The sequence below is a fragment of the Gymnoscopelus microlampas genome, assembly GCF_963454915.1.
Source record: "Gymnoscopelus microlampas genome assembly, chromosome: 23".
In the NCBI taxonomy this organism is placed as follows: domain Eukaryota; kingdom Metazoa; phylum Chordata; class Actinopteri; order Myctophiformes; family Myctophidae; genus Gymnoscopelus; species Gymnoscopelus microlampas.
Genome location: NC_139960.1, coordinates 9,096,543 through 9,110,898, shown reverse-complemented (window position 1 = coordinate 9,110,898; position 14,356 = coordinate 9,096,543). Strand labels below are relative to the sequence as shown.

Sequence of the window (14,356 nt, the reverse complement as noted above, 5' to 3'; positions counted from 1 at the left end):
CGTTAACACAGTTAACCCACTAGGACTGGGAACCGGTCATTTTTTTTATTTCTTTGGCCGTTAAAAAAATAGCAGATCTACAAGCTCGTAGCGTGGCACCGAGTGCCGCGCTACGAGCTTGTAGATCTGCTATTTTTTGGGAAAAAGAAATTGTGAAAATGTGTGCAAATCTTTGAATATGTATATATACATTTTTAACTCAAATCTTTGTTTCCGGGGGGGTCCCTGGAACAAAATATTTTGAGATGGGGGGGGGGGGGGGGGGGGGGTCCACAGACAAATAAATATAATTTTGGGGGTCCTTGACATGAAAGAAATTTGAGAACCACTGATATTATAGCAACATAAGTTTATTTATTTTTTTACTGTTAGGATTTAGAAGACATTTGTAGAATCCCCCAGAAGCAGAGATTTCAGTAAAAAACAATTCAATTTGAAAAAAAAAAAATTATATATATATATGTATTCAAATATTTGACACATTTTCACGATTTTTCAAAAATAGCAGATCTACAAGCTCATAGCGCGGCACTCGGTGCCGCGCTATGAGCTTGTAGATCTGCTATTTTTGAATAGCCCAAAGAAATCCAAAATTGACACAGACGCGTTCCCGGATTGAATGGGTTAATGTTCAATGGAAACTTAATGGACTTGGGCTGCATTTCCTCTCTTTTTTTTTCGCCCTCCGTTTCTAACTGTATTTTTTTTGCGCAATAATTACTGTAATTACCAGCTTCAAAACGAGCTGCTCTACTCGCTACGCCATCAGACAAAATGGCGAGCCATGGCGCTGACGCCAGTACGGGGGTATTAAACATCTCAGCAGCACATAATGGTCTGTGTGGGTTTTTTTGCATAATGTGGGGAAAGCAACAGTATGTGTTTAACATCGACTTTTTAAGGCTCTGAGGATGAATTAAGGACAGTAGAACACACTACTGTAAATTGTATTAGCGCACGTTTTAACCCATTGAGACCTGAAGCCGATTCTACATGCCGTCTCCTAAATCTCAACAGTATTCTGAAAAACGTATGTTTCTATATCAGTGGTATCTTTTTCATGTCAAGGACCCCCAGAATTATATGTATTTGACTGCGGACCCCCATCAAAATATATTGTACCAGGGACCCCCCAGAAGCAAAGATTTGAGTTAAAAATGTTCGCTTTAAAAATATATATATTCAAAGATTTGCAAACATTTTCACGATTTTTCAAAAATAGCAGATCTACAAGCTCGTAGCGCGGCACTCGGTGCCGCGCTACGAGCTTGTATATCTGCTATTTTTGAATAGCCCAAAGTGTAAAATAATGCTTTTTAGCTCAAATCTAAAACTGACACAGTTCCAGGTCTTAATGGGTTAATGTGTCTCTGGGTGTGTGTGTGTGTGTGTGTGTGTGTGTGTGTGTGTGTGTGTGTGTGTGTGTGTGTGTGTGTGTGTGTGTGTGTGTGTGTGTGTGTGTGTGTGTGTGTGTGTGTGTGTGTGTGTGTGTGTGTGTGTGTGTGTGTGTGTGTGTGCTGTGATGCTTGTGTACGCGTGCACACAAACAGGTTGTGGGTACTGTATGGTGAATGAGTGAAGCAAGCAATACTTTGCGCAAAGGATACTTTGGCAAACGATGGCGTCGCGCGAGAATAGCAGATCTACAAGCTCACAACACGTCACAAAGTAATGCGTTGCGAGTTTGTAGATAGATCTGGTAATTCAGCAGTTTTTTTTCTTCTTAAATGATTGAAGCTGGTTAACAACGCAAACCTTACATGTATATATACTGTATTTAGTTCAGTGGTTCTCAAAGTGGGGTCCAGGGACCCCCAGGGGTCCTTGAGGGAGTTTCAGGGGGTCCCCAGCTAAATGATGGATAGTTAGGAACCAAATGGACCCTTATGGGTCTGTAACTCTGAGAGTGTACAAATGGAACCAAATGGACCCGTTAGGGTCCATTTGGTTCCATTTGTACACTCTCAGAGTTAAATCAACATTGATTTTACAATATGAATTGGGGTCCCAGAGATAGAAATGCCATTATAGGGGTCCGTAGCCTAATGCATGTCAAACTGGGGGTCCTTGAAGTTAAAATGGTTGAGAATCACTGCTAGAGCCGTAAAAATCTTCTCTTATGGGGGTCCCTGGATTATCTTTACAAATGGGGGTCCGCGGGCTAATAAAGTGTCAATTTGGGGGTCCTTGACATGAAAAAGTTTGAGAACCACTGTATTTAGTTGACCGGATTAGCGCCAAGGCTCCGCTAGCATCTCCCTCTCTACACCCAAATCTCTTCGCCAAAAATCGCCGGTCCAGTGTATCTTGTAGATCTGCTACGTTTGCCAAACGTTTACCAATGAATAGAGACACTTGGGTTCAAGTGATTCATGCCCAACACGGCCTGCTGACAGGCGCCGCACTACATTTCATTGGGCTTATGTCCTGATCTACGGCCGGCCAGGGACGTGCACAGATAGACTCTAGGTGGTGCTAGAGCACCTGCCCTTTGCCCTCTTGACCAGAAGTGCCCTTTTGAAAAAAAAAGTTTTTTTTTTCAGTTCACAGCAGGGGTCTTCAAAAGGGTGTCCAGGACCCATAGGGGGTCCTCAGAGTTACAACAGGGGGTCCGCCAAATCTTTATGCGATATGATTTTTTTTTTTCCATAACCACTCGAAACCTAGCATCCCTTTTCTGAGGAGAACTTTAGCCAAAAATAGCAGATCTACAAGCTCACAACGCCTCGCGCTGCGAGGCGTTGTGAGCTTGTAGATCTGCTATTTTTGGCAAAGAGGTATAGGTGTAGAGGGAAAAAAGAGCAGACCAAGTAAACAAAAAAAAGTATAATCTTAAACACAATTTTATACGGGGGTCCCTGCTTCATCTCTCTCAGCTAGGGGGTCCTTGGCCTGAAAACGTTGAAGACCCCTGGTTTACAGTATGTAGCCCATGGTGACATCGATCAATTCTGGATTAAAAGGTTCTAATATATTAACAATTCCCCAAAATGTGCGTTGCAATTTTCTTCTATAAATCTCACACTACTAAGGCAGCCGGCGGTTCCGCGCGCTGCGCAAGGTGCCCTTTTTTTTTTTACTTGAGCACCTGCCCCTCAAAATGTCTGTGCACACCATTGCGGCCGGCCCACTTGTAGGCCAATGTTCACACGCTCTGAACGGCCCTCCCCCGACAGACGCAATAACGCAGCTCGGAATCTGTTCTTGAGAACAGATTAGGCCAGGAGTGGTTGTGCACAGGTTATTACAATTACAATTAAAAAACGTTAGGAAGCCATATTATAGACGGGATGGGCAGCCACTCCAAGCTATTATTACAAGACTAAACTTGTTTCATTATATTCTTAGTTAGTTAGCTCCCCACTGTTTCAGCGTGCCGCAGACCACCACGGAATGAACGCACCGCGAGGAGGAGCAAGCATCATCATCAGCCGCCGACTCCACAATGTTGTTGACGAGGCAGCGGAGGATTCACACACACACACACACACACACACAGCTGTGTGTGTGTGTGTGTGTGTGTGTGTGTGTGTGTGTGTGTGTGTGTGTGTGTGTGTGTGTGTGTGTGTGTGTGTGTGTGTGTGTGTGTGTGTGTGATGCAGTTACATCTGCATTATCAGTTCCTCCCTGAAGCACAGAGAGAAAAGCCAGGATAATGAATGCTTGTTCCCCCACTGAGCTGACACACCACCCAGATACAGGCTGACTAATGGCTGCTTTATTACACTTCCGTCCAGTGGTGTAAAGTAACTACTGTAAGTACATTTACTCAAGTGCCACAATTTTGAGGTATTTTTTTACTTTACTGGAGTATTTCCCATTTCCAATACTTTTACTTCTGCTCCACTACATCTCAGAGGCAAATATTATACTTATACATTTACATACAATACCCACTTCAGCCCTACACGTATATACATCTCATCTCATTTGAAAATAGCCGATCTACATCCCTCCTAGTGCTCGAGATCACGATTCTCACACGATTCTCTTGTAAATATAAAAATCACACCCTGTGTGAAGTTAGCGGCGCCTTTGATACATTTTGTCATCGATATGTGTTTATAATGTGTTTATAGCCACGTGTCACGTGAAGCTTGACCAATCACTTTGTTGACGTACGCACCTGACCAATCAGAACGTTGACGTACGCACATGGACAAAGACAGGTATAGAGCGGCTAGTGCCGCTAAAATATTAAGCAAAAAAAAAAAAACTTTTTTTTTTTTTATATTGAAAAGAAAATCGCCATAATTTAAAATCGAGATTGCATAGGTGTCTGAATCGAGATCACAATCTTTTTTCGATTAATTGTGCAGCACTAATCCCTCCCTACCACAACCTCCGTGGTGGTGGTGGGCAGGGACTTTAGCACTGCGCCACCCGAGCGCCTTTGAGTATTAAGTACATTTGGATGCCGATACTTTTGTACTTTTAATCAAGTGCATTTTGAATTCCGGACTTTTACTTGTACAGTAACTGTAGTGTTACTACATAGCACTTTTGATACTTTTACTTAAGTAAAACATTTGAGTACTTTTTTTCCACCACTGTCAGTCCCTCCCCAAAGCGCTGGGAAACCCAGGGTATTCCCCCACCGAGCTGACATCATCCAGATACAGGCTGACTGATGGCTGCTTTATTATACTTCCATCGCACAACGTCAGCGACGCGCGGGGTGGGAGAAGCCCATTCAACAAACAAACGTTAGTTCTCACACTTTGAAGATTTTTCAAAAATAGCAGATGTGCAAGCTCGCAGCGCGGCACGAAGTGACGCGCTGTGAGCTTGCACATCTGCTATTTTTGAATAGCCAACGCAAAAATATCTAAAAATGACACAGATGCTTTCCCGGTTTTAGTAAAAGTTAAAGTAGCAACACCGCAATATAAAAATACTCTGCTACAAGTAAAGCCCAAAAGTATTGGCATCAAAATGTACTCAAATGTTTCAAACTCTTTCAAAAATAGCCAATCTACAAGCCCTCAACGCTTGCTGAGAGCTGGGGAGCTTGTAGATCGGGCTATATTTGAACAGCCTAGGGCTTAAGTGGTTAATGTATGTCTTGTAATATAATCATTTTAATCTGCAAAGTAACCAGTAACCAAATAATCGTAGTGGAGTAAAAAAGTACAATATTTGCCTCCGAGATGTAATGGAAGTATTGAAGATTGGAAATACTCAAGTGAAGTAAAAATACTTCAAAAATGCACTTACGTAGAGTACTTGAGTACATGTACTTAGTTACTTTACACCACTGGCCGTAAACATATAGTGAATATAGTGGCGTTGCATCAGTGACGGCACGTGGGCTTGTAAGGTCAGCTATAACGGTGTTAATGGTGCGAACACGCCACAACCGGGCAAATACGGCGTTAGTCAACCTCAACACGTATGACTTTGATCATACTCCATGCTCTCTGTGTGTGTGTGTGTGTGTGTGTGTGTGTGTGTGTGTGTGTGTGTGTGTGTGTGTGTGTGTGTGTGTGTGTGTGTGTGTGTGTGTGTGTGTGTGTGTGTGTGTGTGTGGCCATGTACAAGAGCAGCCACCAACTTTATATCATAATCGGTTTCTCTGTGCCATTTTATATTTTGCTCTGTGTGTGTGTGTGTGTGTGTGTGTGTGTGTGTGTGTGTGTGTGTGTGTGTGTGTGTGTGAACAATATGCTAATGGCTGTAATGGGAGGAATGTAGATCTATGCTAATGATGTCATTACGACTCTGAACATCAATACGGAGCAAATGAACTGAAATCAACAGACATTTTGTGTTTGTACGTTTGTGTATTATTATAATACTCTTTTTATGTGGATTTAGAGGACGGCTGCGTAGATAACTCTTTATGAGAAGCCATAATCCTCTCTTCAACAGTCCCTTTCCCCTCGTTTCGCTCCCTTATGTCAAATTTGTCGTCGGTTTATGGTGAATGGTGTTGTGTGAAACTTTAATATAATAAAAACACATCGCTCCTCTTCTCCTCTGCTGTTGATATTCATGGATTAAAGCAACAAAAAAAAATCTCCTAAACAATTAACCCATTAAGACCTGATGCCGATTCAACAAAATGTCTTCTAAATCTAAATCTTCTAAAAAACTGTTTTTTGAAAAAACGTATGTTTCTATGTCAGTGGTTCTCAAACTTTTTCACGTCAAGGACCCAAAAATTGATGTGTATTTGGCCGCGGACCCCCATCTCGGACCATCGTGGACCCCCGTCTCAAAATATTGTGTTCCAAGGACCCCCAGAAGCAAATATTTGAGTTAAAAAAATATATATTAAAAGATTTGCAAAATTTTGACGATTTCTCAAAAATAGCAGATATACAAGCTCATAGCACGGCACTCGGTGCCGCGGTATGAGCTTGTAGATCTGCTATTTTTGAATAGACAATGTGTAAAATAATGCTTTTTAGCTCAAATCAAAAAAATGTCACAAACGCAATATGTAAAATGATGACGTTTTAGTATTATCGTTCCTGCTGTTCTATGAGATTTTATGGAAGTTACTTCTGAACAGCCAGCTCAGTGGCCTTGCGGTGAGAGTGTCCGCCCTGAGATTGGGAGGTCGGAATTCGATCCCCGGTCGAGTCATACAAAAGATTTTAAGAAATGGGGACCCAGTGCCTCCCTGCTTGGCACTCAGCATTAACACATATACCGCCAATCGCGCATTAATGCGATCTAATAAATAGCGTGCTTGTCTGCCAAGATCTAGTGATTAATTGGGGTTTAATCTGTTATCTCGCTATTCTGCTTGTTTTTCATTCTAGGTTTCGAGTTCCACTTACAGTACTTCACCCACAGCGGGATCCGGTTTCATGACGCAGATTCCGTTTCCGGTTTTCATTCCCCCCCCCCCCCCCGGTCATTTTCGGCCAGATTAGGGAAAGACACAGTCATCGCCGTCGTGTATCACATCGTACTTTTGGCTGATCGGAGAATCTGAGAACACGTCACATCCGGTTTGACGTATTTGACTGTTTGACTGGGTGTGGGGGGGGACAAAATAAAAAAAATACGCAAATCGCTGGCAGAGGGGTGAGTACATTATGAATAAACTCTGGCAGTCAATGTGTTAAGGGTTGGTTTGGGGGTAAGTCCCTGCGAAATACTGTACTAGCATCATATCCAGGCGGTATACTTGTACATCAAGCCGCCTCATGCAACAGAAAGAGGAGATATGCTCCTGCCCTATGGGCCACATGGCTCGGCCATATATAGCCTACAGTATCTACGAGGCTTATAGATAGGCTACTTGTGCTGCACAACATGCTTCCATATAAATGACATGCTGGCTTCTATGGAATCCAAATGACGACGTGGCGACTGAGAACTCGAATCCATGGGATATTCCATCTCTCATTCTGCATTAGAGCCCGATCAATGCCGGATTCTACAGGTCCTCGACCTCCGATTAACAATGTTTTGATGGATATTTAGTCAAAAAGTGCCACATCTTTGAATCAATTAGAAAAACGTACATTTGTTTAGGGTTACTATTTGAGAACGTGCAACTTCTGCAAAACCTAAAACATACAAATAAACACTACTTTTTGATGGATTCAAAATTTGTATAGAAAATATGAAACTTCAATCTATAAAAAGAACATTTAACTTGAATTATGCAACGAACAAACCAACAAGCAAATATCAAATACACATATAAGCTGAACTTAAAAAATAGCCGATCTACAAGCTCACAACGCGCCGTGATGCGACGTGTCGTGAGCATGTAGATCCACCATTTTATTTCTGTGTGTAAAAAGTCATAATCGGCTGCATAATTGCCTATAGCCTTGGTTCTCAAAGTGGGGTCCGGGGACCCCCAAGGGTACTTGAGGGGGTTCCAGGGGGTACCCAGCAAAATGTGTAAATATAGCATCAGAAAAATTATGACCTTTTATACTTGGCTATTCAAAAATAGCAGATATACAAGCTCATAGCGCGGCACCGAGTGCCGCGCTATGAGCTTGTAGATCTGCTATTTTTAAAAAATCTTGAACATTTTTGCAAATCTTTGAATATATATTTTTAAAGCGAACATTTGTAACTCAAATCTTTGCTTCTGGGGGTCCCTGGAACAAAATAGTTTTAGATGGGGGTCCGCGGCCAAATACATATCATTTTGGGGGTCCTTGACATGAAAAAGTTTGAGAACCAATGGCCTATAGTACCCATGTCGTCTAAAAAGTCAAAATAATTGTCCGATATATATACCAGCCAAACTGATGTGATCGCTCAGGCTCTAGCCTGCGTGTGAGAATGGGAACGTACCACTGCCGCTTCCTGGGGTGCTGAACTGCGTGGAAGAGTCCATGAGCTTGCGAGGGGTGGACATTGAGGTGAGGTCCATCATGGGCATGGGTGATGTGTCTTTCACCACGGAGCTGCGGAGACAGTGGAAAGGGTGTGGTGGGGGGGGGGACATGTGGGGGTTAATCAAACCAATCGATTACATTAAAACAAAAAACGTAGTTCATGAAATAATCGATTTTAGAGCATTGTGCAAGTGATCCGTTGAGCTTGTAGATTGGCTTGTAGATTTTGTTTTATAGATTTTCAAAGCTTCTCCAAGACAGTGGTTCTCAAAACTGTGGGTTGGGACGCCCAGGGGGGTCCCCACATGATTTGGGGGGGGGGGGAGGGGGGCAGATGATTAGCTTAATGTGCAGCATTGTTTTCTCACTCAACAGTAAACAAACCAACATACAGTATAAATGTACACAGGGTATCTGCACATTTCAAAAGTTACAATTTAAGGACTTTTAATACCTCTAAAATTAAGGGGGGAAAAAACTATCAAAATAAATAACTGAATCAAAAGTAATCAACAAACTATGCTATAAAAACATTGGCTAAATTGTAGGCCTGTCAAAAAAAATCGATTCATGAATAAATCGCGATTCTTAATGCCACGATTTTAAAATCGTTTCCAAATATTAAAAATCTTTTTTTTTTTATAAGTTAGTACCTTTTTCACTGGCACTTTGTCTGAAATCAATGTCAGAAAGACTGACTGACATGATCTGGCTGCATTGAAGTGTATGATTCAACTTTTCATGGTTTATATTGTTCAGAATTGTTAGAAAATCGCAATAAATCGCAGAATCGAATCAAATATTTGTTAGAAAATCGCAATAAATCGCAGCATCGAATCGAATATCAATTAATCGCAGAATCGCAATTTTAATCGAATCGGCACCCTAGGAATCGATTTTGAATCGAATCGCGAGGTAAGTGAATCGTGACACCCCTACTAAATTGTCAAAATTGACCTATGAAAGATGAAAAATGTGTGAAAATACATTTTCATAATACTAGTCTTTTTTGTGTGTGACTATTTTCCTGGCAGACCCCCAGTGGTGGAAGAAGTACTCAGATTTGTTTTCATTGAGTAAAAGTATCAATACCACAATGTAGAAATACTCTGTTACATGTATGATATTCAGAATTTACTTGAGTAAAAGTACAAAAGTATTGGCACCAAAATATACTTAAAGTACCAAAGGTAAAAGTACTAACGTGTTGAGGTTGACTAAAGTAAGTTTTCAAATGTATAAAAATCATTTGAAAATAGCCGATCTACAAGCTCACAATGCGTCGCGATGCGACGCATTGTGAGCTTGTAGATCTGCTATTTTCAAATGGCCGAAATGTAATAATAATCTAAAAAGTAACTAGCAACTTAAAGTTTTCAAATAATTGTAGTGGAGTAAAAGTACAATATGTGCCTCTGAGATGTAGTGGAGTAGAAGTAAAAGTATTGGAAATTGGAAATACAGTACTCAAGTATAGTACACAAACCTCAAAATTGTACTTGAGTACATGTTACTTAGTTACTTTCCACCACCGATCGGAACAACTCCACGTTGCTTTGTGCTTTGAATGCTCAAAGTGGAACATTGAATTTGGTTGAGGTGCTTAAAGGATATTTTAGTACACAGGGGGAGGCCTATTATGAGACCAGCAACACGTAATGCACTGATGAACAACCTGTTGGAAAGGTCTGGACTGTTGTTTTGGAATGAGTTATATAAACAAACGTAGCATCACCAGGGTTACTAATTGCAAGTTTGCAACCAGCCAATTATTTTTTTTGTAAATGAAAACAATTAGAGCTCATCTAATTGTTTTGCTTGTCTCTCTCTCCGTGTGCTTCCGCGTGCTTTGAGCGTCCCGGGAGACAGCGGAATTAACATCTGACTGACATATTACTTTGTTGCACGTTATTTTCTTAACCCATTAAAACCTGAGGCGATTCTAAAAATGTTTTCTAAATCCTAACATTTTGAAAAAAAGAAAAAAAAAATGTCACGATTTTTCAAAAAATAGCAGATCTACAAGCTCATAGCGCGGCACTCGGTGCCGCGCTATGAGCTTGTAGATCTGCTATTTTTGAATAGCCAAAGAAATCTAAAGTGACACACAGATGCGTTCCAGGTCTTAATGGGTTTTAAGCGATAATTCTATCGATTACTTTTTTGATTATTCAAAATAATTGAAAGCTGCTTAGCTATAAACAACTTGACGCAAAACAAATTTCTAACTGATATTTTATAATGTGATTCACCACTTAAGGAGTATTTTGTAGCAGTATTTAAACTTTTCACCTATGATGACATGCCCAATATTTCCCCATTTTTTATGTGAGTTTGTACATTTTTGTATCATTAAAAATCAATTCTTATTAAATGCAAAAAAAAAAATTACATAATTGATTGTTGCACCCCACCCTGTTTACTACTGACCCCCGCGACACGTCTGAGCTTGTAGATCGGCTATTTTCAAATAGCCGAAGTAGACTGTATATATAGGGGCTGACGTGGTTAATGTATGCTTTGTAATAATAATCACATTCAACAAAGTTACTACTAAAGATTTCAAATAACTGTACAAGTATTGAATTGTAAATACTAGAGTAAAGTAAAAAGTAAAGTACTTGAGTAAATGTACTTAGTTACTTTCCACCACTGATGATGATGATAAGCACTGAAATTCACCAGCTTCCCTCTCTACATTCTGTAAGCCTGAAAAAGACCCTTTTACACTTTCAGGGATAAATTAACACTCTGTATTTTTGCTGTGGTCTGTCACTGAGCATTTATAAACACTTAATAAAAGCATCTTGAGAGCTCGGGTCCCTTTATCAAATGTGTGTTCGTTCCCAAGGGCGAGAACACACACACACACACACACACACACACACACACACACACACACACACACACACACACACACACACACACACACACACACACACACACACACACACACACACACACACACACACACGCACGCACACACACACGCACACACACACACATGGGGACAAAAGCCAGTAGTCGGTTTCACAACAATGACAGGCATTCCGTTTGCTGTCGGGCAGAAACCTCATATCTACATCAGTGTTAACCCATTCAATCCGGGAACGCATCTGTGTCATTTTAGATTTCTTTGGCCATTCAAAAATAGCAGATATAAAAGCTGTGAGCTTGTAGATCTGCTATTTTTGAAAATGTGTGCTTTGAATATATACTTTTTGTTTTTTTAAGTGAACATTTGTAACTCAAATCATTGCTTCTGGGGGGGGTCTCTGGAACAACACATTTTGAGATGGGGGTCCGCGGCCAAATACATACTGTATCTAAAAACGTTTAATAAATCCCTTACAGCATGTTGCTATATCAGTGGTGCTCCGACTTTTCCATGTCAAGGACCCCCCAAAATGATACGTACTTGGCCACGGAATCCCCCCCATCTCAAAATATGTTGTTCCAGGGACCCCCAGAAGCACAGATCGGAGTAAAAAATGTTCGCTTTAACATATATTCAAAGATTTGCAAAAAATAGCAGATCTACAAGCTCATAGCGCGGCACTCGGTGCCGCGCTATGAGCTTGTATATCTGCTATTTTTGAATAGGCAAAGTCAAAATAATGGTTCGAGTGGCTGCACAGATCCGTTCATGGTTTTAATGGGCTAAAAGCGTCTGCTGAATGCCTACATTGTAAATTGTAAATTAAAATGAACACGCTCTGAAAATGCATGCGACTACTTGACACTGGCAGCCTAAATGGCTGCCAGTGTCAACTAAGTCAGAATAGGTAGGGCCAACGAAATGGGTGACAACCCGCTGGACTAGTCTCTACCCACCTCTCCCGCTATCAACCAGCGACAAGTCAATCCTGCTGCTGTGAGACGAATCAGCCTGATACAGGTCACTGCACCTCAACAAACCGCATGTGTACAGTGGTGTAAAGTAACTAAGTACATTTACTTAAGTACTGTACTGAAGTACAATTTTGTGGCAAATATTGTACTTTTACTCCACTACAATTATTTGAAAGCTTTAGTTACTAGTTACTTTGCAGATATAAATTATTATAAATTATAAAACATACATTAACCACTTTAGCCCAGTTTTATACCTATAGGCTATTTGAAAATAGCAGATCTACAAGCTCACAACGCGTCGCATCGCGACGCGTTGTGAGCTTGTAGATCTGCTATTTTCAAACATTTTAGTACTTTTACTTTTGGTACTTTAAGTACATTTTGATACCAATACTTTTGTACTTTTACTCAAGTACATTTTGAATTCCAGACCTTTACTTGTAACAGAGTACCTCCACATTGCGGTATTGATACTTTTACTTAAGTAAAACATGTGAGTACTTTTCCCACCACTGCATGAGTACCTTCAGCCCTGAGTGGATGTGCATGCGCACTTGTTTGTGAGTACCTTATGTGTGTAAGTGTGCGTTTACACTATTCAGTCGTGTGTGAGTGTTTACGCATGCGTGTGCATGTGTGTGTGTGTGTGTGTGTGTGTGTGTGCGTGGTGCAGTAATTACGGTGAGGTGTGTGGTGATTTATTACCAGGGGTCAGAGAGTGGCAGGTCCCCAGCCCGTCTGTATCGGGGTGGGTTCTAACAACAAGGCAGCCCCCATCCATACGCCCCTCTCACTTAGCAGCAGCCACAACACTGTGTCAAAAAGGTGGAGCCTGGAAGGAACACCACCCATACCTCCACCCACCCTCCTCCTCCAGGGTTGCCAGATTTTGCGAGATAAATAAGCAACCTGGGTCTATGAAAACAAGCCCAAAGGAAGCGACTAGGCTACGGCCATTTGAATATAGCCAATTTACAAGCGTCGCGATGCTGAGAGCTTGTAGATCTGTTATTTTCAAAAAAATGAAAAAATATCTTTATTTTGAAATATTTTTTGAAACATTTTTAAAAACGCAACATTTTCACAACATTTAGAAAACAAGCCCAAAAAAAAACGCAACCCGCAACAACCAATATTTACAAGTCTTGACAAGACTTTATAGAAAAACAAGCCCAAAGTCGCTTATAATAAAGCAGACATGGCAGCACTGTCCTCCTCCCAATCGAGGTCTCAGTAAATGGCTCATTGGAAGGCAACTCACCACCCTCCCACACACACACACACACACACACACACACACACACACACAGACACGCAGGGATGCTAGGGTCTTAATGCTGTACAGGAGAATTGGTTTTGTTTCTGGGAGGAACGTTTGCCATGAGGTTGGCTGGCCGGCGTGGCCGCACGCCTCACTGCATACTAACTAAATACTGGAGGTTAGGGGGCTGCCAGCTATACATTATTTTCTCAGCAATTATTCTAAGAAATTGACGCAAAAAGCGTAATAGATTTTTTTAATATGTAATCGGCTAGTCTGATCAACTACTTAAGCCTTATTTTATACTTGCTCATACAATGGTGTCATCATGCGAAAATAGTGAATCTACAAGTTCAAAATGCATCACACAATGTGATACGTTGTGAGCTTATTTTAATATTATATTTTTCTTCAATGTTTTATAGATAATTGATTAAATCAACCACTTCCATTAACTGTTACACCCTAAATTCTTGCTCACTTAATTTGTGTACCATTTCGCCTCTAGTGATTCCAATTGGGATGGCGTATCTTTGTATATTAAAGGAATATTTCACTTTCACAAAAAGATTTGGGTCATTTTGGGAGCACCCCGGACTCTGTGTGTGTGTGTGTGTGTGTGTGTGTGTGAGAGTGTGAGTGTGAGTGTGAGTGTGAGTGTGAGTGTGAGTGTGAGTGTGAGTGTGAGTGTGTGTGTGTGTGTGTATATATATAGGCCCCCTTCCTATACAAACCCATTGTAACTTCAAACTCCATTTTAACCATGTTAGATTCAGCGGAAACACCCACGTCCTTGGTTCTGGTGACTGATATTGTCCTCCTAATACGTGAGGAGACCATGTTTTTTCAATTACTTGTTTCATTTATTTTTAATATTCTTTTTGGAAAATGAAAAAAAAAAAATACAATAAGAAAAATTAAA

At 40.9% G+C, this 14,356-nt stretch overlaps 1 protein-coding gene across 1 annotated transcript in view; it reads right to left on the bottom strand.

The window, feature by feature from the left end:
- exoc4 (exocyst complex component 4) overlaps window positions 1-14,356 on the bottom strand; it is a 235,221-nt gene that overhangs the window by 206,022 nt on the left and 14,843 nt on the right. Inside the window, exon 5 of the mRNA XM_084049609.1 lies at window positions 8,275-8,387. Within this exon, the coding sequence (XP_083905735.1) occupies window positions 8,275-8,387 (113 nt within the window). The remainder of the gene's footprint in view (window positions 1-8,274; window positions 8,388-14,356) is intronic.